The sequence below is a fragment of the Miniopterus natalensis genome, chromosome 3 (assembly GCF_054644295.1).
Source record: "Miniopterus natalensis isolate mMinNat1 chromosome 3, mMinNat1.hap1, whole genome shotgun sequence".
Classification (NCBI taxonomy): Eukaryota; Metazoa; Chordata; class Mammalia; order Chiroptera; family Miniopteridae; genus Miniopterus; species Miniopterus natalensis.
Window position 1 is genome coordinate 51,985,447 of NC_142083.1, and position 26,178 is coordinate 52,011,624.

The 26,178-nt window shown below is 36.2% G+C and overlaps 1 protein-coding gene across 1 annotated transcript; it reads right to left on the reverse strand.

Moving 5' to 3' along the window:
* Positions 1-4,101: 4,101 nt before the first annotated feature.
* On the reverse strand, positions 4,102-23,824 carry RIOK2 (RIO kinase 2). The gene is made up of 10 exons (XM_016216180.2): positions 23,719-23,824; positions 21,991-22,129; positions 21,117-21,233; positions 19,054-19,229; positions 16,341-16,429; positions 14,043-14,234; positions 11,560-11,652; positions 10,269-10,787; positions 8,782-8,878; positions 4,102-5,549 (listed from the first exon to the last, which is right to left on the reverse strand). The coding sequence occupies exons 1-10, from the start codon at positions 23,782-23,784 to the stop codon at positions 5,385-5,387; spliced, it is 1,653 nt and encodes a 550-aa protein (XP_016071666.1). The 5' UTR covers positions 23,785-23,824; the 3' UTR covers positions 4,102-5,384.
* Positions 23,825-26,178: the final 2,354 nt, after the last annotated feature.

The following is a 26,178-nucleotide window of genomic DNA, read 5'->3' on the forward strand; positions in this document are numbered from 1 at the left end:
GGAGGCAGCCGATCAATGATGACTCTCCCATCATTGATGTTTCTATTTCTCTCTCCTTCTCTCTGAAATCAATAAAAACTAAATATATATATATATATTTAAAGTAATACTTTCTAGGCCAAAGATATTATTGGGGAAGGCTCAGCTAATTCACAGGTTAACGCTTTCAGAATAAACTCAGTTATTTAAAGGTGGGAGAATTTGGGTGTTCAAATTTACAAGGTTGGAGATAATGATACCAAGCCCTTGGGTATCATTAGATATGTTTGGTGAGAACTGATTACCTTAACTGTGGCTGGCTGACTTCCAGCATAATACATATTTTGAAAAAGACAGTTTAAATTTTTTTTTTTTAGTTTTTGGAGTGGATTTTGCCAGTGGCCTTTACAATATTTTCTCTTTCATAAAAATCTAATTATTGGTTCCTCTCCCTCTTCCTGCATTTTCTCATAAACCACTCCCGTCCACCCCCTGGATCCTACTGTCCAGGACAGTCACTTATTTTGTTGGGTGTTTAGGAAAAAAGGTTACACAAGTTGTGGCTATAAGGTGATCAGATTGATCCTGAAAGAGGTATCTGAACTCTGAGTCTCTGAGACACTCAAACAAAAAGAGATGAGGCCTCCACTGTAAGTGGCATGCTGAGGAATGACACACACACCCAGTTTTACATGAGCCCATCCCAGCTACCTTTTTCTTTCTTTAGACAGTGCCATATTTCTGGGGGTATGAGTTGTATGGAATGTTTAAATATTTGCAACAATAATGAGCATATTAAAATAAAAACCTGGACTCTGAAAAAATTAATAATATTAGTTTAAAACAAGCCTAGGGAGAATGTTTATTGGTTTTAAACAAATGACTTAAACCTGAGATTAGTTGATGGAGACGTTAAATTGAAGCTAGCCAGTAATTTCACAGCTCCATATATTTTAGATGAAGCTTCCTGTAAAGACTGCATCATTAGTGTACTCTTAATTCAATTCAGGCTACACTTATGGGTATGCTTACATTAAGATAAAAGCCTTGTGCCATCCATTTCACACTGTAAACTATAATTTCCATTTTACTTCCTATGCAGTCACCACCAGAGCACTGCACTTAGCACGCATCCTGCTGACACAGGAGAAATATGATTTCTTTTCAAAAATTGTTTAAAGAAGGAGGAATAGGAGACTGCAAAGAAAGAGGACCTATTTTTCCACAAACTGAAAATTGGAGAAAGACCAAGTTGGAGAATAATATATCCTTCTGATCCTCTCAAGGTACCTCAGTAGCTTTGAGCTCAAAGAAAGAGAACTGCCCCCCCAGCACCACCCTGTTCCTCTCCCACCAGAAATGTTCCACTCGGGGCGTTGGTCTATTGAAATGGGTTTTCTTGGGCCTGAGAGAAGATAAAAAAGGCTCATTATGAAGGGAGAGGAAGAAGATAAAAAACGCTTATTATGAGGGGGGAGGGAGAGTCCGTGGAGTGAGGAACAAACCACCACATTTTGTTTTTTAAAAAGGAAGGCAACTTTGTGAAGGACCCAGTCGTGAGGATTGTCCCCTCATCCACAGGAGCAGGAAGACAAGTCAAAGTTTGCAGACCTTAGTGACTTTGCAGACCCCCAAAGCTGACTGTGCGGGTTTTCTCACCACCCACTTTTCTGGTACTGATCGATTCCATCTTTTCCTCCCACTCACCCCCAACCTTATTTCACTCTCTGTGACTCTGGGCAGGTAATTTTATGTCCAAAGGTATTTTCTCATCTCGAAAATAAAAACAAGGTAGTGAAGGATCTCTGTAACTCTAGTTAGACATAGAAGGATTCTATTCCAGATTGTCTTGACCTTAATCCTTAGGCTGGCTGGGTGGGCAACCTTTTAGACTCTTTCCAGACCCCCTCCAGTCCATCGTCTGACATTGATAGTTTCCTTAGTTCTAGTCCCTCATCTCCCTTTAAAATCAAATCATTGCACTGCTCAAAATCTATAATCGCTTTTTCCTGATACATCGTTAAACTTGTAAAGAATTTCAAAATCATCTTTAATTTGGTCCCTTGCAGCACACCACCCATTTCCCAACTCCAGCATAACGAGCACACTCCATTCATTTCTGTCCTCTGCATTTTTGGCACGATTTCTCCTGGCAAGCTCTCTTTTTCAGTCTTCCTCCTAAACCAAGTCCTTCTTCCCTCAAACAACCCACCAAATCACTCTGGCCTTTCAGTTATCCACAGTCCTAATTTCCTCAGCCCTAGATCAAAGATGCCAGGCTCTGCAGTCTACTACTTTGTACTGGCATGTAATTACTCTCTCTTCAGAAACAGTGGAGGCTTCCAGCAAAAATTTTATCTTAAAAAATCTGTGTACTCCCAATATCACTTTATATAACACCAAACACATGGAACACTGATGTGTACATTTTTTTTTTTTCTAATGAAGGCCAAACCTCTTTTACGAACAGCAAATCATAGTAAGCAGGGTTTTTTGTTTTTTCTTTTTTTAATTCATTTATTTCAAGTGGTTACTTTTAAAAAGTGGAAGCACATAACATTGTGACAAATGTCCCAAGTAACATAAGGCCATGTTCCTACTTACGGAATTAAGCCTACAATAATCTGATTCTAAATGTTATATAAAATTTTAATGTAATCATCACTTACATATTAAGGTAAAAGGAAACCTTGTATTTTAAATGTACCAATATTAGTCTTTGTGCTTGTGGTAGGCTTTGGAGTTATTCCCACCCTCCTGATTATCGTACAACTGTTAGCTCGTGGCTATTCTGAACTCCACCTCATCCCAGCCTTACACAGTTGCATAAGATGGTGCTAGTACTGTACTTCAAGCAACTCAAAGTCAAACTAAAATATGGCCTGACGTTCTCCAGAGAGAAGTTCTGAGAAGGGATAAATGATGATGACGAGCCTTAGCCCACCCAGAGGAGAGAATCTGTGCCGTGAAGTGAACCTACACCTCAGGAGTGCTCTCCTGAGAACCTAAGGACTCACCCCTGCATCCTGTGGAAGTGGCTGATAAACCTGTAGGGCAGCAAGTTCCCCTGGGGAGTTCTTTAATTATGCAACTATGTGTTTGCCAGAAAACTTACTGAATACTTGACTAAAAGAATGATTATCTCGAGCTGCACTAACCTGGTTAGTACCTTTTAAAGGTCTTTATGGTTCTGGGGAAAGCCAGCTGTGCGGCAAGAACAAAGCAATGGCTACCAATACCACAAAATCAGCACGAGTATAAACCGCATGTCTTGTAGCAAAAGCTCATCTAATGGAACACCAGGTAGATGATGCAAGGCTACAGGCAAAGCCTCTGTGCGACTTGATAAAAACAGAACACCAGAAGGATCATAGTTGAAGTATTAGTGATCTTGAAAAGAGTGAAGATTTCTCTTAAGTCCTACTAAATGTACATTATGTATCAGGTACTGTCCTTAGCTCCTTACTAGTGTTATATTTCATTTAATCTTCACAATGCAGAGATAGGAACTTTTGTCATTTTACAAATCAAAACGTGAGGTTAGAGAGGCTAACAGCAAGTATCTGAGGTTTGGGAAGTGGTAGAACCAGGGTTTACATTTGGAACTCCCAGAGGGAAAAAATGCTAAGAATCATGATACACACCTTAACTACATTTATACTTAAATTTTATTTTTGCTTATTGTTCCACTATAGGTATTTTAAAATGTGAGGGTTACATCTCATCTGACAAGGCAAACTAATTTCTAATTGATAGCTATTCACAAGCATCTTTTAAAAATAATTGTGATTAAACCCTGAATAATTTTAAATTTGACTACTTTGTACTGTGACCCACAGGAAACATTAAGCTATTACGGAAAAGAACTGTTTGCCTTCTAAGTCCTCAAACAGTAGCAAGTTTTTATGAAGGAAGCACCCAAAAGTGGACTGAGTCAATTGAGTAAGGCTGAGTAGGATGAAGTCATGTGTTTCATTCCCAATCGCTTTTAACACTCTGAATATTATTACAAAATAATCATTCTGTGGTTCTACTAAGCTGTCAATATTATTTTGTTGTTAAAATGTTTTAAAGTAGACAGAATATTAAAAAAAAATACATAAATTTAAATTCAAAGCTATGTACTTTCAATATTAGTTTAATTTTCAAGGAAATTAAATTTAACATTTTTTTACATTTATATTAAGGTGAACTTATTAATGATAGGTCTGCAAATACCAGTAAAATTAATTTTTCAAAGGTGGAAGGGAATCTGTTGTTTTATCAATCTTGGAAAAGAATGTGCTGATGTTGTCTCTGCTAGATCATCATCTCAGATGCCAGTAATTTAAGGACATCCTGTCTGGTAACTGTGTGGCGATATTGCCATCTAGTGGTCCTTTTCTGCCATAGGTGATGTTCCTTTTGTCTCCTGGACAATGCAGAAGGGACTTGAGTATAATCAGGTACATATACTTAAGCACCCACCTTCACATCTCACTGGATTATAAAGTCTTTGGGGGAGGAACCCTATCTTATGTATTTTCTTTCTTGCCTACACTTAATAAGTATCTGTTAATGTTGAAGTGAAACATGTTTTGGATTCACCCAGCTAAGAATATTGAGTTTTTCACCCCTCCTCCCTTTACCGCCCCCATACCCATAACTTGTCTACTTCTACTCAGGCCTGCATAAAAACTGGCTGCTGTAAAAACTGTGGTGGGACTATTTCAAGTTTCTGTTCCCATGACCACATTACCAATTTAAATAGTAGAAAATAAAATTATGCATTATTGGCTTAACCTTAATGCTATAGAATAAAAAAAAGATGGCAGTGAATTCATTCACTGGTTAAATAAAATGTAACCAAGTTGTTAGGCAGAATTTCAGAAAGATAAACATCATTAAAGTTATCACTCTAATACCTACATTTTACTGAAAGCATATAAAGTGCTTTCTGTGCACTGCTTCATCTGGTCCTCAAAACAAACCTACAAAGTAGTTACAAATCCAATTTTGATAGTTAAAAAACCAATATGGTGAAGGAAAGAGGGAGAGAAATATGACTTGCCTAAGGCTGTTTCCACTAGTAAGTGGAAAAGCTGGGATTTGAAAGCAAGGAATCTACCTATTTTTGGTAGAGAACAAAAAACAAAAACAATATTTTTATTTTTAAAAAGACCAAATATTCCTAATTATTATGAAAAATAAATTTTAGCAAATGTACCAGTCATCAAAATTATTTGGAAAATTGGATTGCTTTAGTAGAATTACCATAATCATTCTTTAGAAAACGTGTATTGAATGAGTCAAATTTATACACCAAAGAGTTTATTTATTTCTCTGCCTTGGTCCAAAAAAGACTAAAGCTGGCTTAAAAAGGGATCACAAAATCGTTCTGAAAAATATTCAAGATCTTAAGTATATTACTCTCCCCAAAAGCTAGCTGCTTCCAAGCTTGACTTAATATTTTGCATGTTTTCTCTCCGTTGCTTGGTAAATATATTTGCTTCTCCTTTCTGCAATCGACGTCTGACAGCTGATTTTTGCTGCTTTGTCAACTGACGTTTCACCTTCTGTTTCACCAATTCCTGGAAAGATTTTGGTAATCAGTATCACCGATGATTGACCATACTGATAAGTAAACATTCAATAAAACAAAGTGACATTGCTAATATTTTTAAATTTTCTGTTAGCATGTATTCGTAAAATTCCAAATACTAACGATACTATACAAATCAGCAATATAACACTAAATTGTTATAAAATAAATCACATTCATAACAGAAAGATTATAACAAAGAATATAGTCACGATTCTTTGAATAACAAATCACCATAGTGCCACCTAGTGTACATCAGAAAAACTTAAAGAAAAAAAAAACCCTTAAAACTGAAACAAACAAGATAAAAACTGCTTGTTCCTCTGCTTTCTAGGTAAAAATAGGCATGTCTTTGTAGTACAAAATTATGTTTGAAAGCATGCACTACTGTTAAAAATATATCCAAAATAGATCCTTCGTAACTTCAGGTGTAGAAATGACCTGATGGCACCATTACCCATGGAAAAGTCTTCATACAGTTTTTAGAATATGCTGAATGCTTTCTCATAGTGAATGATTGTAAATTCAAATGACTTCTATTACTTGAGGACACAGGCTTCCAGTGACTGCCAAAATGAATAAAATTTTTGAATATTCCATTCACAATAACCTTTTTTTCCCCTGAAGCACTACAGCCTGTTATTTAATTGTATATAACCTCGCATCATCCAAGTTGCCTCCGAAAAAAAGAAGACAAAAACTTTAAGGGGTGAAGCATGGGTCTCTTCTTAATATGCCCCACCCTATGCGAGGCACAAAGATGTACTTAAGGCTGTCCCCCAAAACTAGGAAGGTGGGCAACTTAGTAGGACCTACTATCCCAGAAGTTTAAGAACTGAAAGTTTAAAATTGTAGTGACTGGCCTCCAGGACCCTTCCCTACCCCAGGAGGCCAGGCAACTATCAGTCTCCCCACCCTAGCAGGAGAGCAGAATACTGGAGACACCATCTTCTTAATCACAGCAAAGACAATAATACCTTTGGAATTCTAAAGAAAATTTATTGCCAAACTACAACTCTAATACTTAAACTCCCAATCAAGTGTGAAAACAAAATAAAAAGACATTTTTAGTAATAAAAAGTCTCCTCAAAATTCACTCTAATAACTACTGGAATCTAGAATGCCAATAAAGAAGTGAAGTAGGTAAGAAAAAGAGAGGGAACTAGGAAAGAAGGCACCCAACAGATTGGAGATGAAAAATCCCAGGAAAACAACAGACCATACACCACATTTAAAAGAGAAATTCAAAGAGGCCTCCCGAATATTTCCAAGAAAAAATAAATCAATTTCTTTTCCAAATATTCTGCTTGAATTTCCCCTTGGTTCTTCATTTCAATGAGACCTTAAGATAATCATATCAAGCAGCTGAAGCAAATTTCTGTAAAAATGTAGTTAAAATGATTGATTTGTTTCAAAGATTAGAGAGAAACCAAGCTAGACTAAAGAGACCTTTTTTCTCCTTAGAAGGCAAACTTAATATTTTATAATATAGCTTGACCCCATTTTAAACTTTAAGTTCCTGCTGTTAGTGGTAAGGGAAATGGGATACAGTCAAGACCTAAAGACAATGTCAGTGCCATCATCTTTATATACAAAAGAGAGCATAAATTAGAATCTAAGAAAGTAGCATGAATTAGCAATATAACTTTTCTTTATATAAAATTGCCAATTTTACACAATTGTAATTAGATATAATTATGTTTTGAATCTGAGAAATCAAAGAAAGAAGGGTAAATCTCAGTAAGTATAGAAAATATCAAAGCCAAGAATGGACAGGAGGCCATAAAGTGTGATTCTTAAAAAAGACAGGTGAAATCAATAGATGTTTCAATGATTATACAGCTTTACATTTTATGTCCAGAAAACCAGGTAAATTATGAAGCCATCAGAAAAGACTACATAAAAACCAATACATTTCTAGAATTTCACTCTTTTATTTTGGTCTGACAAGCTCTAAAGGTTTCTATTATCAAGCAAAGGTCCCTGAACTACTAAAAGTGTGCTATGTTATAAAATATAGCACTGTTATTTTTAGCTTGTTTTTGATAATTCAAATTTAATTTTGTAAATATCTCATATTACCCACCACAGGACAGACATTTTAACTTACTGACAATATAGCTGGACTTGGATATGGGAAGTTCAGGAAAAACTTTTCTTTTGAATTCATTTTTCACATAATAATTTTATTTCCTTCTTTCTAACTTCTAAACTGATGTTCTCCTTTTTGCTCATTTGAACTCATGACTAAAAACTGGTTTCAATGGTATTCAGCATAATCCAGTGGTGCTTCGGTTTTCGAACGTCTTTGTTGACAAACATTTCAGGTTACTAACGCCGTAAAACCAGGAGTAAATGCTTCGGTTTACAAATGCACCTCAGAAGTGGAACATGCCACAGGGCTTCTGCTGAGGGCAAGATCCTGAGGCCCAGCTGTCGGCTGTGGATCCTTTGATTTTTGAACATTTCAGAACTTGAACGGTCTTCCGGAATGGATTACATTCGAAAACCCAGGTACTACTGTACCTTTAAGCAGAAGGAAAAAAATCTAACCCACCAATTATGTACTTTTCTCTCTCTCCTTAAAACCTAAAAAGGGAATGGAGTCTTCCTGCTGGAATACCCCAGAGAGAAGGCAGGCAGGCAGAGAAGAGCCTCAGTAGGAGCAGGACTATCTGTGCTCATTATCCTGTCCAGAAAATGTCCCTTACAAAATTCTTTTGGACATTGCTGCTAAATGTCCAACAAATACTTGAGATACCAAAAATTAAAAAAATATCTATTTTTCTCTTTTTAAATTTAAGAACAAACTAGTAAAGTTGGTGCATCTTTACACTTCAGCCACAGTACTGTTACTAGCTGGGTAACACTCAGCAAAGTCATGTAACCTACCTGGGCCTCAATTTCCTCACTGCTAAAATGTAGGGACTAGACCACATGAGAATCTACAAAGACCTACTTGGATTTAAATTTCTGTGATCTTCTCCTTCAAATTCAAGCTTACATGCTGCCCTTTCCCTGAAAGCTTTGATCATCCCAGCTAAAAGTGATCCTCTCTCTCTCCTATATTACTAAATTTGTACTTGTTATAACTTTAAACTATTACCATGCGAGGTCCAAATGGATCAGACTGTCCTATACATCATGTAATCAATCCTCACAAGCATTCCGTCTGCAGTAGGGACCTAATAAACCCTTGTAAACATTGAATAAATGGTTACCGGAGGAATTGTTGAACAGCTTAAAACACTGCCTGCAGAAGTAACACTCAGAGTTCTTGTTCTATATCGAGTAATATCTTCCATATTTTCTTCATCTCTAAAATTAAAACAACACAATTTATCTAGTTAATTTTTATAATTATGCTTAATTAATTTACATTATTGCTTACATAATAAAGACACAAAATACATCAGAAATATTATATTTAAAATTTGTGAAGGTAAAACTAACCACAATTCAGCCAAATATATTAACAATTTTCATTTTTCAGCACTCTTATAAGTCACTATCAAAATTTCAAAATGGTAAATACTTTTGCCATCAAACTCTGTTATTACTTAGTCACAATTCATGTCTTATTCCTTCTTCTTTCCCTTAACTACACACAAATCTCACTCTTACAATCTAAATCCTTGGGACAGTTTCTTGTCATCTTTCCAAAAAAAAGCAGATGTGTGAGAGAGTATTCTACATCATCTGCTCTGCTAAGGTAGCAAAACTCCAATGATAGAAACCGTCTTATTTTACAAAGTTTTAAAGTATAAGAAACTCAGATGATATTAATTCTTAACAGTCAATATTTTTCAGAAACATCAATTATATTTCTACTTTGAGTAATAATTTTGCCCAAAATGTGTTTAGAGAGTAAAAACAAATTATTCTGTGTTTAGACTATTTACCCTACATAGATTTTCTTCCATTACTTAAAATCCTGAGCCAGTGCCACTCTTAATATTAATTTTACTTTTTTATTATTAAAGGATAGTAAGCCCGAGTCTTCAGATACATTTATATGAAAAAGGAACAAAACTCTTGTGCTTTGCTTCAAAATGAAACTAATGATAAAGGATGTAAGTCTTAAAATGTACTGAGAAATGCCTAATAAATGTACTGATTTAATTTTAATTGTCATATTACTATTTTGAAATAAATAATACTATATTTCATTAAGCTATAGTTGTTTGATTCTGGATAAACTATCCCAAATCTAAATTTTAGGTCATCTGCTAATCTAAGCTGAGACTGATTAATATTTGTAAGAAAAAAATTCTTGAAAGAAAAATAACATTACATTACATGAACAAATAAGAACAGAAGGTTCAAAGTAGCAGAGAAAATTCACTGTATTTCATGAAAAGAGCAAACATGAGATGTATAATTATGAAAATACACAATCATCCACCTAAAATATGACCAACTGAATAAGAGATCTGTATTAATTCTCTGAAAGTAATCAGTTTGTACTTTAAGGCAGATTGCTTAAAACTGAATCAATGTTATCTAGGATCAGGTTGACTGTAGAGGGTAACTGGAATTTTAACAGAAGAGTTATTTGCTTTCATTTTACACATAACGGCCAGCACAGGATACAACTCCATCACATCATCTGAAAAAATACTCATTTACCAGAATGGAAGAAAGTATAGGCCTTCAGATTAAAGTAAAAAAAAAAAAATCAAAAAAATCAATCAACAGAAATCTATACCTGAAAGGCCTGCATTCTCTGTTTAATGAGGACAAGGCAATTAGATGAGGGCATTCATCTTCATACTCTTCAGAGCCCATGGGGATTCCTCCTTGACCTGTCTTACCATCTTGCCTGGTGTCATTTTCAGTGTTGTTTTTCTCCCCAGAAAACTCAGTTACAGAATTGTTTTCAACAACTTGCCCTTTTATTTCTTCTAAAGCTTGACTGAACTCAGTGATGTCAAAGTTGTCTGCATCAGCACTTTCCTCTGACAAATCATCTTCCTTTATTTGTTCAAGGTCTCCAGATGATCCGTAACAGCAGTCAACTGATTCGTCTACAGAGTTTCGTTCATTTTGATTTTCTGACCTACAAACCTTTGGTTTTTCTGATACCTCTTCATCAGAAAATGAGAATTCAGATCCTTCCTCTGTTTCAATGTCATCTGGACCCACTGGATGAAGCAGTTCATCATCTGCCTGCATTTCCTTTGTGTAGCCGCTGGCAGAAACCTCTACATCAAGAGTGTCCTCCCTCCTAGGAAAAGAAATGTCAAGCATTCAGAGAGGTGAAAATCCACCTGACATGGATAAATATTTATAACTCTGAAAAATTATAATTCTTAGGTGAGTTTAATAGTTTATATATTTTAAAGATTTTTCTTTGCTTGAAATGTAATACTTAAATTACTTAAGTATACAAATGTAAAAGATATATGCTGGTTGTTATTCACAAATAAAATGATTGTGCAAAACAACAGATATTGAAAGGTTACAGATAGTTCAGTTGGTATTTATTGACTTAATAATCTAATTTTCAATAGGGACTAAAGATTACTTCTTTTAATTTATGTCAATCATCCCATGCCAAAAAACAATATTTTAAGTAAGTGCATAAAATAAATGAGAAAATTTGGCCTTGAGAATGTACATATAATTAGATTCCATGAATCAATTAAAGATAGCCCAGTTCTGAATAAAGGAAAAACACAAATTCTGGCTTAATTCCTTACAAATGGATTATTCACAGAGCATCCCTACAATGAATAAACGTTCTTGAATTTATAAACAACTAGGTGTGTTCCTTCCCCAAATTTAGTTACATTCTCTAATGGATCAAAACCAGGTATTTTCTAGATTTTAAGTTTCATTTATATACCACACAACTATGATACTCAACAATGATTAATTACAATGTGTCAAAGGTCAGTCGCTTTCTGAAAATTTTTTAGATGAAAATGTTAACTTTTAGAACTAAGTAAATCAGGTATTTAAAAGAGTTCTAGTTTTAAGCAATGCAGAGTACAAACCTGATATCACTAAAGGTTGGATAAAGCTCACTTTCATAGCTGAAACGTTTCATGAAGAAATCTCTAATGCATTTAACATCTCTGTCAAAATACCTGCAAAAGAATCATTTTTGATAGTCTTTGTTGTTCATTTTTTTCTGAGTCAATGACAACATCCTTAGTATTTGTTGTTATGATACTTCTTACATGAAAGAGAAAAGGATGTTACTCTAAAGAAAACACAAAAAAGAAAAAAACCTTTTGACAGTGTGTTTGAAGTACTAAAAGTAAAAGCAGAGGAACATGAAATATAAGCTGTTAAAGGCATATAGCGCCTATGGTTAGAAAACTCAAAGTTTTCCCGTAATGCAATAAGATGAATATGAATCTCAGAAAAGAAGACTATGGGCCTATAATTGCGGGGCAGCAGGTTTCCACCTTCCCTCATAGTCTCCAGTCCGTCTGGTTATATTTCTCATCAGCTACACCCAGTTGAACCCCTTGTCAACTGGGAAAGCTGAAGATAAAAACAGATTAGTAAGTCATAAAAAGAAGTTTGAGAACTACTGAATTATGTTCACATACCTTTAATATCTATTAGCTGACTTATAGTAACTTCCAAAGAGGTAAATAATGCTGTGGCTTATAAATAATAATCCAAAGACATGTATGTTAACAATCTGGACTGACAGTAAAAGGATCTCTGAATATCTGGTTGCTTTTTAGGACACCATAAAAGCAGCACGAGCAGATTAAATTCTCTAGGTTTCCAAATGAGGGAGAATTTTAACTACATTATTATTTTAGAGAAAGATGAAGTTTAGAAACAGGAAGACAATGTCACTATTCTTTGCTTTTAGGGCACTCTAAGGAAAAAAAACCTCAATAAATTATTTTAAAATCATATTTTTTATGTATGCTTATGTCTTACCTACTAGACAATGACTTCTTCAAAAGTAGAGACAGGTCTTATTTACATCTAAATCTTTAGTGGCTTAACAGAATTCCTTCACCCAATTACTTGCCCATAAAAGTTCAAGTTAAATCACAAAGTCTTCAACGATAATGCAGCCTTAACTTGGAATGTCATATCTATTATATTTCTGTCTCTAATTCTCCTGGTTCCCAGATGTTCCTGTATTGTGTTACTATGTTGCACCACTTTAATAAAAATGGTACTTAGTCATCATCCAAAGATATATTAACCACCCAAGTACGAGGCATTAATCTATCAGTATTATTTTGTTAAAAATACTCAAGTTTATTTTAAAATGACATTTCGTTCTCTAGAAAAAACAGATATTTTCTAATAAAAATCAGGAAGAAGAGCTTCACTGAACACAAACTGGTTCGAGCTCAAACTTTGCTCATATTATGTAAGTGTTAACAGTTATCTTTGGGAAAAAGGAGAAGCTTCTCATATTATAACTTATAACGGAGAAAAAATACTCACCCTTAATTTGATTTTGATTATGGTCAATTGTATCGGAGAATACAAATAAAGAAGAATAATCTGTTATATTTCACAATTTGGCTGGTTTAAGTGGTTAAGTAATGTGAGGAATAAGATTATATCATGGTATACAAAGCATTTCCCCCCTGTGTCAGGGATAAGGTTTTACTGGAATTCTTTTCTAATAATAAAATAAAAGCTAAAAATGACATGAGAGATATTAATGGTAAAGCAATTGAGTACAGTCCAAATCCGTAACTTTTACTACGGCCACCAAGATTACTGAATTATGCTTGGTGAGGCCCTCTTGGAGGCAACCATGGAGCAGAAGAGAGGAAAGGCAGAGAGAATGGGGTTCCTTCCATGTCTCTACTTCTGAGCAAGCTTTTGTTTTAAAAATTGGGCTTCCACCTAAATATTTGCTTAAATAAAGGGTTCCATGGCTAAAAATATTTGACTTTTAAAAGCCTGTCAGCCCGGCTGGGCATGGCTCAGCGGTTGAGCATTGACCTAGGATCCAGGAGATCGCGCTTCGATTCCCGGTCAGGGCACATGCTGGGTTGTAAGCTCCATCCCCAGTCAGGGGCGTGCAGGAGGCAGCCGATCAATGACGACTCTCTCATCATTGATGTTTCTCTCTTTCTCCCTTTCCCTTTCCTTTCTCTGAAATCAATAAAAATATATTAAAAAAAAAAAGCCTGTCAGGTTATACGAATAATTCAACCTGTTTTGACGGTTTATAAACGCAGCAGTTTCTTCGGATTTCCGATACACAGGATAAGCTTAAAGAACAGGTTTTAAAGACTAGATAAAAACACACTCCCCCTTTATAAACCATCTGTGGAATAAGAAAGATTCTTTAAAGGGGAAATACTTAGTAGTTTGATATCACTTAATTTAAAAAAATATCCAAAATTTTAGACCACTGACATCAGCCACTTCCAAATAGTTACTGACCCAAATTACAGTATTACAAAGTAGAAAATTATGAATAAAAATGATTGCATCACACATAAGCACACTCACATTCACAACCAATTTTAGCTCATACCATTCAGCATTGGGATGAGAAGTTGAAACCATTTGTGGAAAATCAATCATGGTGATGTGGTCATCTTTATCCAAAATCAGATTGAATTCATTGAAATCTCCATGAATCAGCCCATGATTTGCAAGTTTGACAATTAGTTCCATGGCTTCATCATATACTGATGCAGGATCTTCAACATGGTGTATCTGACATCTGCAAGTATTTTAAGTATGAAAATAAGTTATTTGTACTCATTTACGATTTTAATGGAAGTGCGTATATATATTATTTCCATTTTTTGTCTCCTGAGCAGTTTTCCCTCCATTCCCATCAGCATTCAGACATAACAGCATCCATATATTATTAAAAAAAATAAGCCACACCTTGCCTCAATTCTGTATCTTCTTTCCACTGTCACATCCTTTCTTTGATCTTTATAGCCAAACTCCTCTACATGTGCTTTCTCCAAATCTTTCCCTCCCACTCTAAGAAACCATTTTGGACAGGTTTTCTTCATCCACCTTTTCCCAATAAAATAGCCCTGTCAAGACTCCCAATGACTTCCACGTTCCTAAACCCAATGGTCAATTCCCGGTCTTCACCATACTTGGTTGGGCAGGTAACTTACGCTTTCTTCACTCGACTCCTGGTATTCCAACTCTTTAGTTTGTCCTCTTTCTACACTCATCATTCCTTCCTAGTCTTTTCTGCTAATTTTTTATTTTCCCCCTGACCTTTAAATGTTGGAGTTCCTCAAAGGTTAATCCTAGAGCATCTTAGCTTATTTAAAATCATTCCTGGTGATCTAATTCAAGCTCACAGCTCTAAACACCATATATAGGGTGTCCCAAAAAAGTATATATGAAGGTAGTGTTTCTTAAAATTCATTTCATTTTCAACATTGAGCTACCAGCTGTTAAAATGTGTATACATTTTTTGGGGACACCCTGTATGTACTGACTTCAGTCTAGACTCCTCTGAACTCTTATGTATCTCAAATTTACCATGTCCCAAACTGTAACTCTGACTCTGTCCCACCCTCTAACTTCACACTGTTCTTCAGTTTTCCCAGCTCACCTATAAATGTCAGCTTTATCCCCCCGATTAACTCTTCAGGTCCAAAACCTGTTGTTACCTTTGACTCGAACCTTCCTTCACATCAATATCCAATCCCAAACAAATCATGTTGGCTCTTCCAGAAAAACATTTCCAGAATCTGACCACTTTTCGTCACCTTGACATCTACCACTTTGATCTAAACTACCAAGTCTCTTGACTGGATCATTACAATAATCTCCTAAACTGTCTTCCTAATTCTCTCCTTAACTCCTTTCAGGCTATTCTCAACATAGCTGTCAGTGATCCTATCAAAACATTAGTCAGGTCATGTCTCTTCTCAGTTCAAAACCCTCCAATGGCTTCTTATCTCAATAAAAATTAAAAAGTCCTTGTGCAAATATCACTATAAAGGCAATCACATTACAATATACAAAAGTATCAAATCAACATATTGTATACCTTAATTTGCATAATGTGTATTAAATATATTTAAAAAAATTTTAAAGGCACTACAATGACTTACAAACCCTAAGTCATCTGGTCCCCTGCTGCCTCTCCGATCTCATCATTTATAATTTCTCCCTTACTCATTCAGCACAGCCATGATGACATCCTCGCTGTTCCCTGAACATCTGGCATACGTCCATCCACAGCTGGAATCTTCCTAGATATCTTTATGGTTTCCCTTCATTTCTTCCAGGATTCTTATCAGTGAGACTTCCCCTGACCCCTCCATGTAAAACAGCAGCCTCCTATACCCACCACAGTCCTTCTTGTCTCCCTTATCCTGCTTTGTTTTTATCCACGGTATTTACTACCATCTGATATATATAGGGTGAGGCAAAAGTAGGCTTACAGTTGTGAGTACCTGAAACAGAATTTATTCTTGTATTAATTATTTTCCACACGAACTGTAGACCTACTTTTGCCCCACCCTATGTTTCCTTATTTAGCTATTTACTGCGTGTGTCCTTCCATCAAAATGTAAGCTCTGTGAGGGCAGAGATCTGGTTTACTGCTGAGCCTGGAACAGTACTTGGCATATAGTAGATTGTTAACAAATATTTGTTGAATGAATCATAGAGATTACAAAATATACACTGTTAGAATGAAACTGCATTTTCAATTTACCTCAGTCTATTGCTGTATTTCTAACCTCACAGAAACAATATTCTACTTAATTAAATTTTTTTTCTTTCTTTAAAAAACTGAACTTTACATTTATTATGACCCATGGTTTCAATAATAAAAAATACTTACAGAGGATAGCCATTTATGAGTTCCATGACCACTGCATGGCGATTATAATCAATTGGCTTTGGAACTGGAAATTTCCTCTCATACAATGCCTAAAACATAGCAAACAGGTATAAACTAATGAAGAGATCATTAGTTTTTAAGGAACAATACAAGTAAATATATCTGCCCACAACCAGAAGAAAAACACACAAGCCTTTACAAAGTTACAGTTAACACATGATTATTTATATATAGCTATTCACAGCATAGAATGAGCTGTACATTTAAAAAAATTAAACCAATTTATTTAATTCATTTTACAAAACACTCATTTATTGAACATTTATTAAATATTATACACTGTGCAAGGGTTACAAAAGTGAGTGTGAAAAAGTCTCTGCCTTTAGGATATATCCTCTACACTTTTGTAAGTTTCTGCCATTGGAGTGTGCCTAAAAAAATGAAATAAAAAATGACTTAGGAAGTGCTCTGTGTTCTGACATATTAGGATATTAAACATTCCAATAGATTAGGCATTTTAGTCTACAGAGCACTGCCCTTTTCTTCAGACCAAATATACGATATAAATCTATTACTTGGCAAATATACACACTGTAGTAGTCTGAGTCAAATGTTACTTCATATTATCCATAGATCCATCTTTTCCCCTATGCTTAACTTTTTCTATGCTTTGCTTACAAAGTCCTGTTATTACTTCTTTCAGAATGTTAGCTTTATGACCCCTGCCATTTGAAATGCTACCATTTCTAAGCAGGCCTTTGTCATTTATACCCAAGCACTCCAATAGTGGTTCTAGCTCTTGCCACCATACCTAACCTTTAAGTTGTGTACCAACAGCAAACTAAGATGCTTATGCCAATGCTCAATTTAAAAATTTACAATGGCTACTTGACTTGGGGTGGTCAACACGCGATACAGTGTACAGATAATGTATTGTGGAATTGTACATCTAAAATCTGTACGATTTTGTTGACAATGTCACCCCAATAAATTAAAAAAACACACCTGCAATGGCTATAAATACTGACTTTAGTCTGAACAAGTTTTTCTAGTTTTCAAAACTCTCTTTAATCCACTTAACCAGTCCTACTTTTCCCAAAACTCTCTCCAATGAGCATTTTGCAGTGAAGTCAGGATAGTCACCTCAGTGGCTATTACCTCAACACCCATAGTCATGTCTTTGCCCAAAGTTGTTTCTCTGCAAAGTGCACCATTTTACTGCCTACTCTTTATAGCCAAATCATATGCATGCTTCACAACTTTACCCAAATCCCACTCACTTTATGAAACCTCCTTCATCAACTATTCTACTCTACAGAAGTTTCTCTAAACACATATAACTTGGTTTTTAAATTTTTCTTTGCTTTATGTGTGCTCATGTTATTTTCCCAACTTTAAGACACAGACCGCATTGGTTATTCTTTTGGCATCTACCCCTACACCCCACCCTACCCCTCAGACTTAATACAGTGGTAGACACATAGTTGATACTCAACAGGGTTGATTTTAAAAGACTGTCTGCTCTCTACTTCCTATCTTCTTTGGACAGCAAATGACGAATTCCACTCCCCGAAAACTCCCCAAGCAAGTGTTTACTTGGCTTAAAAAATTTTTTTTCAATCCAAGTGATTTTGCACATGCCCTGGCAGCTCAACAGCACATACTAACTCAGTGGTCCAGCCCGTGTACCAAAGCTTAACCCTTAAGCTGTAGCTCACTTTCACCTTATTCTCTGCTAGGAAAATATGAATGTATTTTAAAAAGCCTGTTAAGCACAAATGAGTTCTACTGCTATACCTTCATATAAACACCTTGAGAATATAATTAATATAGATTTGGGAAAATGTGTAATGATTTCTACCAAACTGTCTACTGATTATTGTAGGATACAAATCATTAGTATAAGACAAGAAATACATAACATGTATGGTATCAGTACCATTTATACTATGTTGAGAATTTTCCCCCATGGCCACTAAAAATTTAAGCACATGAATTAAAATAACATACTTAAAGAACACCAAAATGAAACTTCCAAGAAACACTGGTCATACACTGTATGACTTTTTATAATTTAATTTTTTTTAACTGAAGATAAGTTATAATAAATCCTACTGAAGAATAAAAATGTAATGTTACTTTCTGCTTAATTTATTATTATTTTTTAAAATATATCTTTATTGATCTCAGAGAGAGGAAAGGAGAGGGAGAGAGAGAAACATCAATGATGAGAGAGTCATTGATTGAGCCCGCAACCCGGACATGTGCCCTGACAGGGAATCGAACCCTGATCGCCTGGATCCTAGGTTGATGCTCAACCGCTGAGCCACGCCCGGCCGGGCACTTTCTGCTTAATTTAATGTTATTGAAGACATGTTATCAATTAGAGATAGACATATGTAGTTTAAATATACACTCACACATATACATTTGTGAGGCAATCACATCATTAGTGTACTTTAAGCTTTTCTATCTTAATATTGTAGATTATATGTTGCCTTTATACATTTATAAAAATTAAAAATTCCTTTACATAGAAGGAAATCATCAGGAAAACAAGAGAAGCAAATCAATAATGAGTTAAAAGTGATTGTAAGGACTGGGACTGGAAGTAGGAAGACAGATATGGGGGCAACAAACTGATGCTTGTCACTACAGCCTTTCAGCTGTAAGTATTATTTGGTTAAAAAATGAAAAATTATTTTTAAAATACCTTCATATAGGCAAATTCTTTCATGGCAGAGAGACGAGATAAATAAAGCCAAGACACATTATGCCTGTGTTTATGGTAATCACGCTTGTTTTTCAGATTTCGAAAGGAGGTTCTTCCCAGTCTGTGAAGCTTTAATGCAAATTGCTGACCTTCTCCATTTGCAACAATATAAATATCTAGAGCCAAGATTTTAAAAATATCATTATTACATTTTATGCTAATAAGCTGAAACAATTCTAATCTTTTAACACTGATTTTATTTGTATCAAATTTTATCTTTCCTAGACACCAGAAATACGTATCAGTAAGAAAATTATTTAATTACAATCCAAAATAAGATGACACGTATTAATATCTAATACAAAATAAAAAAGGGAAGCATTGTGTCAAAGGTTATTGCTTCCAAAGGTGCTCAATGCTCAATTCAATTTAGTGGGAAAACATCTAATTGTTCCTTAGTGTCCTATAGGTACAAGAAGCGATTTAATAATATCTTTCTTTTCAAAAACGAGTTCATTTCTGCAATTGCTTCAATGAATAATACTTAGTTGTCAGAATATAATTCTATAATCAGAATGGAGCAGATCTTTCCTTGAGTATTCCAACCATCAAAACAAGTTGTTTATAATACTAACATATTGAACATGTCTTAATTATCATGGGAAAGTTTATTACTTTAATTATCAAGAAACAGCCTCTTTCTTACATTGGTGGGATCATAAATTGGTGCAAACATTTTGGAGGGAAATGTGGTAATACCAAACTTTTACCAGCACATTATTTTTAAGAATGTATTTATAAACTTATTTGCACAAAGACATGTATAAGAGTGTTCACCACATTATTTACAAAAAAAGATTGAAGTAACTTGAATGTCCATAACAACTGGGACTGGTAAAGTCAATTATGGAGCATCCATAAAATGTAACACCCAGTAACTATGAGAAAGACAAACCTGTTAATGTGAAATATCAGAAAAAAGATCAAGGTGCAGAATAATAAGTACTGTTTGCTCTTACCTGAGATTAAAAAGATATGTGACTGTATACATATGTATCCTTAGTACATTATGTATTTCTATTTACACAGAATATTTCTAGAAGGATATGTAGGCTATCAATAAACTTTGGGAAATAATAACAGGAGATTGAGGTGAGAGGTGAGATTTCCTTTTCATTGTACTCTCTTTTGTACTATTTATCATTTTGTATGCAATGAAGTTCTTTAAAAAAAAAAAAAGCCATTACTGAAAAACACCAGACATAAATTAAGAGAGTATAGCTCAAAAGGTGTTTCATTTTCTCATTTTATATATTTTGCGGACACACACACACAAACACAGTGCAGTATTTAGCGCTCTGATATTACTTATTAAATATACCCTATAAACTGCATATTAATACAGAAGACATACAAACTATCTGAAGTATATAGCAACCTCTTTTGGGGTAGGCTTCCTAATAATTCCTTTTCTCCCAACTTTAATTCTCCTTCCTCAGTTTAGATAAACAATGCAACTATACAAGATAAACTACACTGGAAAGAAAAGCAGTGTATAAGAGGGCAGGGTATGAAGAAAATCATTCCCTGTTCTTCATTTCTACTCGTCTTCCACATAAAAATACATAAGCATTGGTTCAACGCTATTTAGAATGCTTTTCTGTGTTCTATACATGCCTAACTTTGCCTTGTTATCAGATTGTTATGAAGAAAAGATGTGTTTGTGGTTTTTAGATATTCACTGTCTCCTAGTACTTCCTTGTATTACATATTTTAGCTATTACAAATATCCAATTTATCAGATGTAAGAGCAAATGAAATATTTGCTAAAGATTTCAGTTATTAGAGGAAAACTAATTCTTGGTATACTCAATTTTCAGTGATAGACTTATGACAAAATAATAATCTGCTATGCTAAAGGTAATTTCATAATCTGTATTATTTCTAAACACCTTTTCCATTTACTGTTTAGTTGGAAAAAATAAACTAAAAGACGAATGCTTTCTCAAAGCGAATATAAACTAAAGCAAAGAAAATCATTCAATAGTACTGTTAGCACTTACCAGATTCTTTGCCAACACCCATCTGGTTTCCAACAGACTCAACTACTTGTCTAGAAGAAAGTGTTTTCAAAGCTAGGTAGTCATAGCCTGCATTTGTCAACCGATAACCCTGGACAGCTAGACAAAAGCAAATGAGAAAGACTGTATTTTAGTTACATTGTACCACCAAGTCACATCAGTTCAAGTCATGAGAATTTAGACACGGGAAGTCTTAGCTGGAAAAAGATTAGCCACCTAGTTTTACTAGTTTAGCATTTCTTCCTATAATTTGTGTTTCTTCTCTAGAGCAGTGTTACTTAAAGTGTGACCCACAGACTGACACCAGTCTATGTTGCTAGTCTGTAACAAGATACAGAAACTGAAATGAATGGTTAAGTTAAAAAATTTTTGTATCAATTTCACCAAGTTATTTTATGTCTTCAACTCTAATAAGGAATTTATGCCTTCATTTTTCAGTTTACTTCATTTTTCTAGTAATGACTTTTTGTTATTTTATAAAAGTATGGATCCATGATAGGCTGAAAAAAAGAAACTCAATTCTCACCACAAATAGTCTGAGAAGTAATGTTCTAAAGACTTGTGGCAGGCTGTATTTCCAAAGATGGCAGCATCAATATTTGTATACTACTTGCTCTTACGTAATTGAGATCTGCTAATACCTCTATCAGGAGGTGCAGGCTATTTTTCCGCCCTCTTTGATATGGGTGAGCCCTGTAACTGCTCTAGCCAGTAGAACACCGCAGAAGTATGCAGTGTCAGTTCTGGGGCTAGTGCTTTCCTGGTCTGGAAACTTCCACTTCCTGCCCTTTGGAAAGTTTGGTCTGGGGGAAGCCAGTTACAATGAAAAATCACAAATGGTACCTCAAATACTCACTTTTGGTACGTTCCCAAGCTATGAGTTTATGTTTCACTAATTCTCTTAAAACTTTATTACAGCCACCATGTTTAAGGCTGGCTATAGAAGCAACCAAACTGCAGGGAACGATTTCATGGTTCTTCATGCCCATTTCAACCTGAAATTAAAGGAATCATTATGTAATCATAAATAACACATAGCTACTATCAAACTTTGCTAAGAAATTAAATTCTCCTTCAAACTTCTCTGACCATGCAGCTCCCCAACCAATTCTGAGACATTATTACTACCTTCTCTGGACATATTTTTAACCACAATTTGATATATAATCACTGATATTCATATTCTATCTCTCTACTAAATGATATGCACTTCAAGGGTAAAGAATGTGAGTGTTTAACATAGTAATTGACATGTGGTAAATACTAAATTGACATCCAAATATTTGTCTTTAAAAATTAGATGTCCTAGGTATTTATTAAGAAAATATTAACGAGAAAGTATCATATGTAGGTATTGTAAAGGATAAAACAATATGTACAAATACTCTCCACCCCTGGAGAATATATTATCTACATATGGAAATAAGAATGTATACATCTAATTCTATTAGAAGGTAAGAAATGATAAGGGATCAGTTTCAAGGAAGTAGCAGCACTTGAGACTAACTTTGGGATACAGAAAAAGCAGACAAGGGAATAGCAGGGAAAGACAAGAAAAAAAGATTTGGATATGGCACATAGGCAAGAAAGTACAGAGCACAGGAACCGCTATTACAGTGGTAGCTCAGAGGGGATGGGGTGCAGAGTTCATGAAAAGAAGGCTGGAAAACGCCTTTGAGTAAGATATGGAAGGCCTTGAATACACACAAAGGAGTTTTAGATTTTATACAGAGGAAAGTAGGAAACCCTTGAGGATGTTAGGCAAGGAGATGTACGAACCATTGTTTTAATTTAAGAACATTAATCTAGCAGAAAACATGCAAAAATTGGAGGTGGTATATTGGAGAATTAAGATGACAGTCTAAGCCAGAGGAAACAGAAGCTGCAACAGGGAAGAGGTAGTGGTGATAGGCGGAAAGAACTCAAGAAGTGGGAAGGTAAAGGAAACGAATCAAAGCTGAAGTGAAGAGGAAGAGCAGGTTTTAAAATGATAATTATGATTATTTTCATGGAGACTGGGAAAGGAGGGGGTAGACTTAAAGCCAGCACTCAGGCTCCGTGCCCCACGCGTGGCTTCCATCCTGTTACCCTTTCCATCCCCACAGCCCTTACTGTCTGACGTTACCCTTGTTGTTTATTTACACGCTTAACTGACGAGCTGTCTCCCTTGTCTTGTCTGCACCCCGTTGAATTCTCTAAAATTGTGACTAACAACCCGACAAACGTGCTGACTGACTGAGTCGTAAGGATGCTCTGTGACCGAGTCTGTGGGGAACTCAACGCTATGAACTCTCAGGAGCCTTAAACTTAAACCCTCCCCGGCTGTCCGGAAGCCCTGGGGGAGAATAACTTCCGGGGCCACCGAGATGCGCGTGGCTCTGCAGCAGGAGAAGGGGAGCAGAAAGGATGGAAATAGTTAGAAGAGGGGCCTTTGCTGTCTGTATTTGGGATCCGCCTCTCTGGTCCTCTTTTCCCCATTCCCAACCTGGGCCGCTTCCAGGGCCCTCTGCTCCCAGCAAACTTCCAGGAACAGGGCGCACGGTGGGAAAGGGCGGGGGACAGGGGCAAAAGGCGAGCTCCTTACCGCGGTCAGGACCCTGAAGTCATCCCGGCTCAAGTACCGCAACTTGGCCACATTCACCTTCCCCATGGCGACCCCACACCGAGCCCGGAAGCCTCTTCCGGGACAACCACCGGAGGACGTGAGGCACGTCGGCCCTGCGGCGTCCCACGTGCGCACAGAAGGGGAGGGCGGCTCGCGCATGCGCCGCTCATTACTTCAGGTCCTTGTTAATGAATACAGGTACGATTCTTACTGACACGGGAAAGTAAAACGTCGTCGGGCGTTCTGAGGCACGTAGTATGAAAAAACGGAGAACTTTGCAAAGTGTTGTTTTTTCATGTATGTGAGTTGGCGGACTGCACGCGTTCGACGTTTTATTTTTCATATCTGCCAGGACCAACTGCTTAAAGGACTGCTGAGAGTAGAGGGTTAACGTTTATGAAGTTTTATCCCCCAAAACCAACTCTTTGTAGGCGGAGCGAGTTCCAACAGAGGACGAACAAGAACCTGAGCGGGACTGCGGACGATCAAGGGCTTTAAAGATAAACGGGTAGCAATGACACCGGCAGCCCCTCTCCTGGCTGGGCCCGCCCGGCACCGGGGGCTGGTGGAGAAGTCTCCGGAGCCGGCTCAGGGCAGTAAACCCTCCATTTTCCCGACTTTGGATTTAAGGGACAAAATTTTCGGACTATAGGTCATATGTGAAAATTAACACCCTGTTAATTTTAAAATGCTTTAAACCAAGATTTGCATATAATTAAATTAACAGGTTATTTTTTTGTTATTAATTCACTGTTATTTTTAACAAATGTTAGTGAATAGACCGTATGTTGGAACAAACACTGTCATTTTCACTGACATAAATATTACATATCTACAACTATAGTCTATGTATTTAAATCTAAGAGTCGCCTCTCCTAAACAGTGCTCTGGAATGATCAGCGCGTGATCACCCTGCGTGGCCTTGGTGTGTGAGTCTGTTGTCAGGGAGCATGTGGCTAGACTTTCTGCACAAGTGCTAACACCTGGGGCCAGTGTTCAGCATGTGCCACGCCCCAGCCGTGTGCATTTGCTTACTTCAGGTGACTGGGGAGTGTGTGCATTTACCAGGCCTATTCAGTATAAATTCAAAATTACACTAATACATATAAAACTTTTTTGTGAAAATAAACTTTTCATACATAAGTAAAAACAAGTAACTAATTTGTCAAAATTTTTAACAGGCATTCAGAAAACCTACTTTATTATAAAATGGACTTTTGGCTTTGATGGACACCCCCTCGCTGGAATTAGTTTATAATATCGAGGTTTTACTGTACTGGTTTTAAGTTGGTTCTCCAGACTCCGGAGCGCACCTGCACATGGTGGGGGTGAGCTTAGTGTGAGGTGTGGAGGGCGGAGATGTCTTTGCTTCTCCTGCACATTTCCAGAATTTTCTACTGCATTTTGATGGTTGCCAGCGGACCTAGGTGGTTTGGATATTCAGTGCATTTTAAGGGGTTTAGGAAAGAGCAACCCACACTGGCCCTGGTCCTCCTGTGGACCTCTACAGAAATGGTCACCCGAGCAGCCCTGAACAATTTGTACCAGGACAAAAAGGAAAGAAGATATGTAATCTACTTATACTGTCCCCGCAATAGCAATGAGGATCACAGAATTTATATAATAGTATTTGTGTTTATATCCTGTTTCATGAGTTATATTTTACAGCTTTAAAAGGCAATTATTTTGATACCCCTCATGTTAGGTGTAGGCGCTACATATGGTCACAAGGATTGTGCGGTCATCTTCAGCCTTGATCTCATTTCAGCCACTGGTGTTTAGCCTCTCTCAGCGTCCAGTCTCAAAACTTTCAGTGTAAATGTTGGAATTCGGTATTTAGAGTTGCTTTTTTTTTTTTTTTTTTTCTCATGTGGGGTTCTACTAACCGATGTGCTAGGTTTCCTTCTCTCCAAGGTCCTACTGAGCATTTCATAAAACATGTACTGGAGTTACAAGTCAGGCAGTTGAATCTGCTCAGCCTTTCCAGTGAGAATAGTAGTACTCTGAAATCATTGAATGCAGGAAGCAGAACAACCCCGTAACCCCATTATACTACAACCTTGGTTTCTTTTTTACCTAAATGCAGTAAATCTTAGCTATGCTCAACTAAGTGGAAACCTCCACTGGAATGGAGGGTTGTGTTATTTTTTTCCTATACTTCATATAAGAGGACATGAAAATGAAAAGTTTTAAAGAAACCACATTACTGACTTCTGGAGCAATGGAGAGTGAGAAACACAAATCATTTGAACATTTATTCCCAATGCAACATTGCTAATCTATTAGGGCGCAAACCTTTCTTTGCTTCTCAGCTCTGCTCCAGACAACCTCCACTAAATTGATTGGATTTGGCTAGAGCTGCTGTCCTGGTACTGGAGTAGTTTCTGGAGTTAATCACAGAGAGCCCAAATCTCTTATATTTTCAGCATTAATATTTTA

Coding starts and splice junctions, on each gene's coding strand:
- RIOK2 (XM_016216180.2), bottom strand. CDS start 23,784: ATGGGGAAGGTGAATGTGGCCAAGTTGCGGTACTTGAGCCGGGATGAC. Junction 21,234..21,990: donor AGCTTGGGAACGTACCAAAA/GTGAGTATTTGA, acceptor GCTTTTGTCTAG/CTGTCCAGGGTTATCGGTTG. Junction 8,879..10,268: donor AGAGAATGCAGGCCTTTCAG/GTATAGATTTCT, acceptor TTTTAATTTTAG/AGATGAAGAAAATATGGAAG.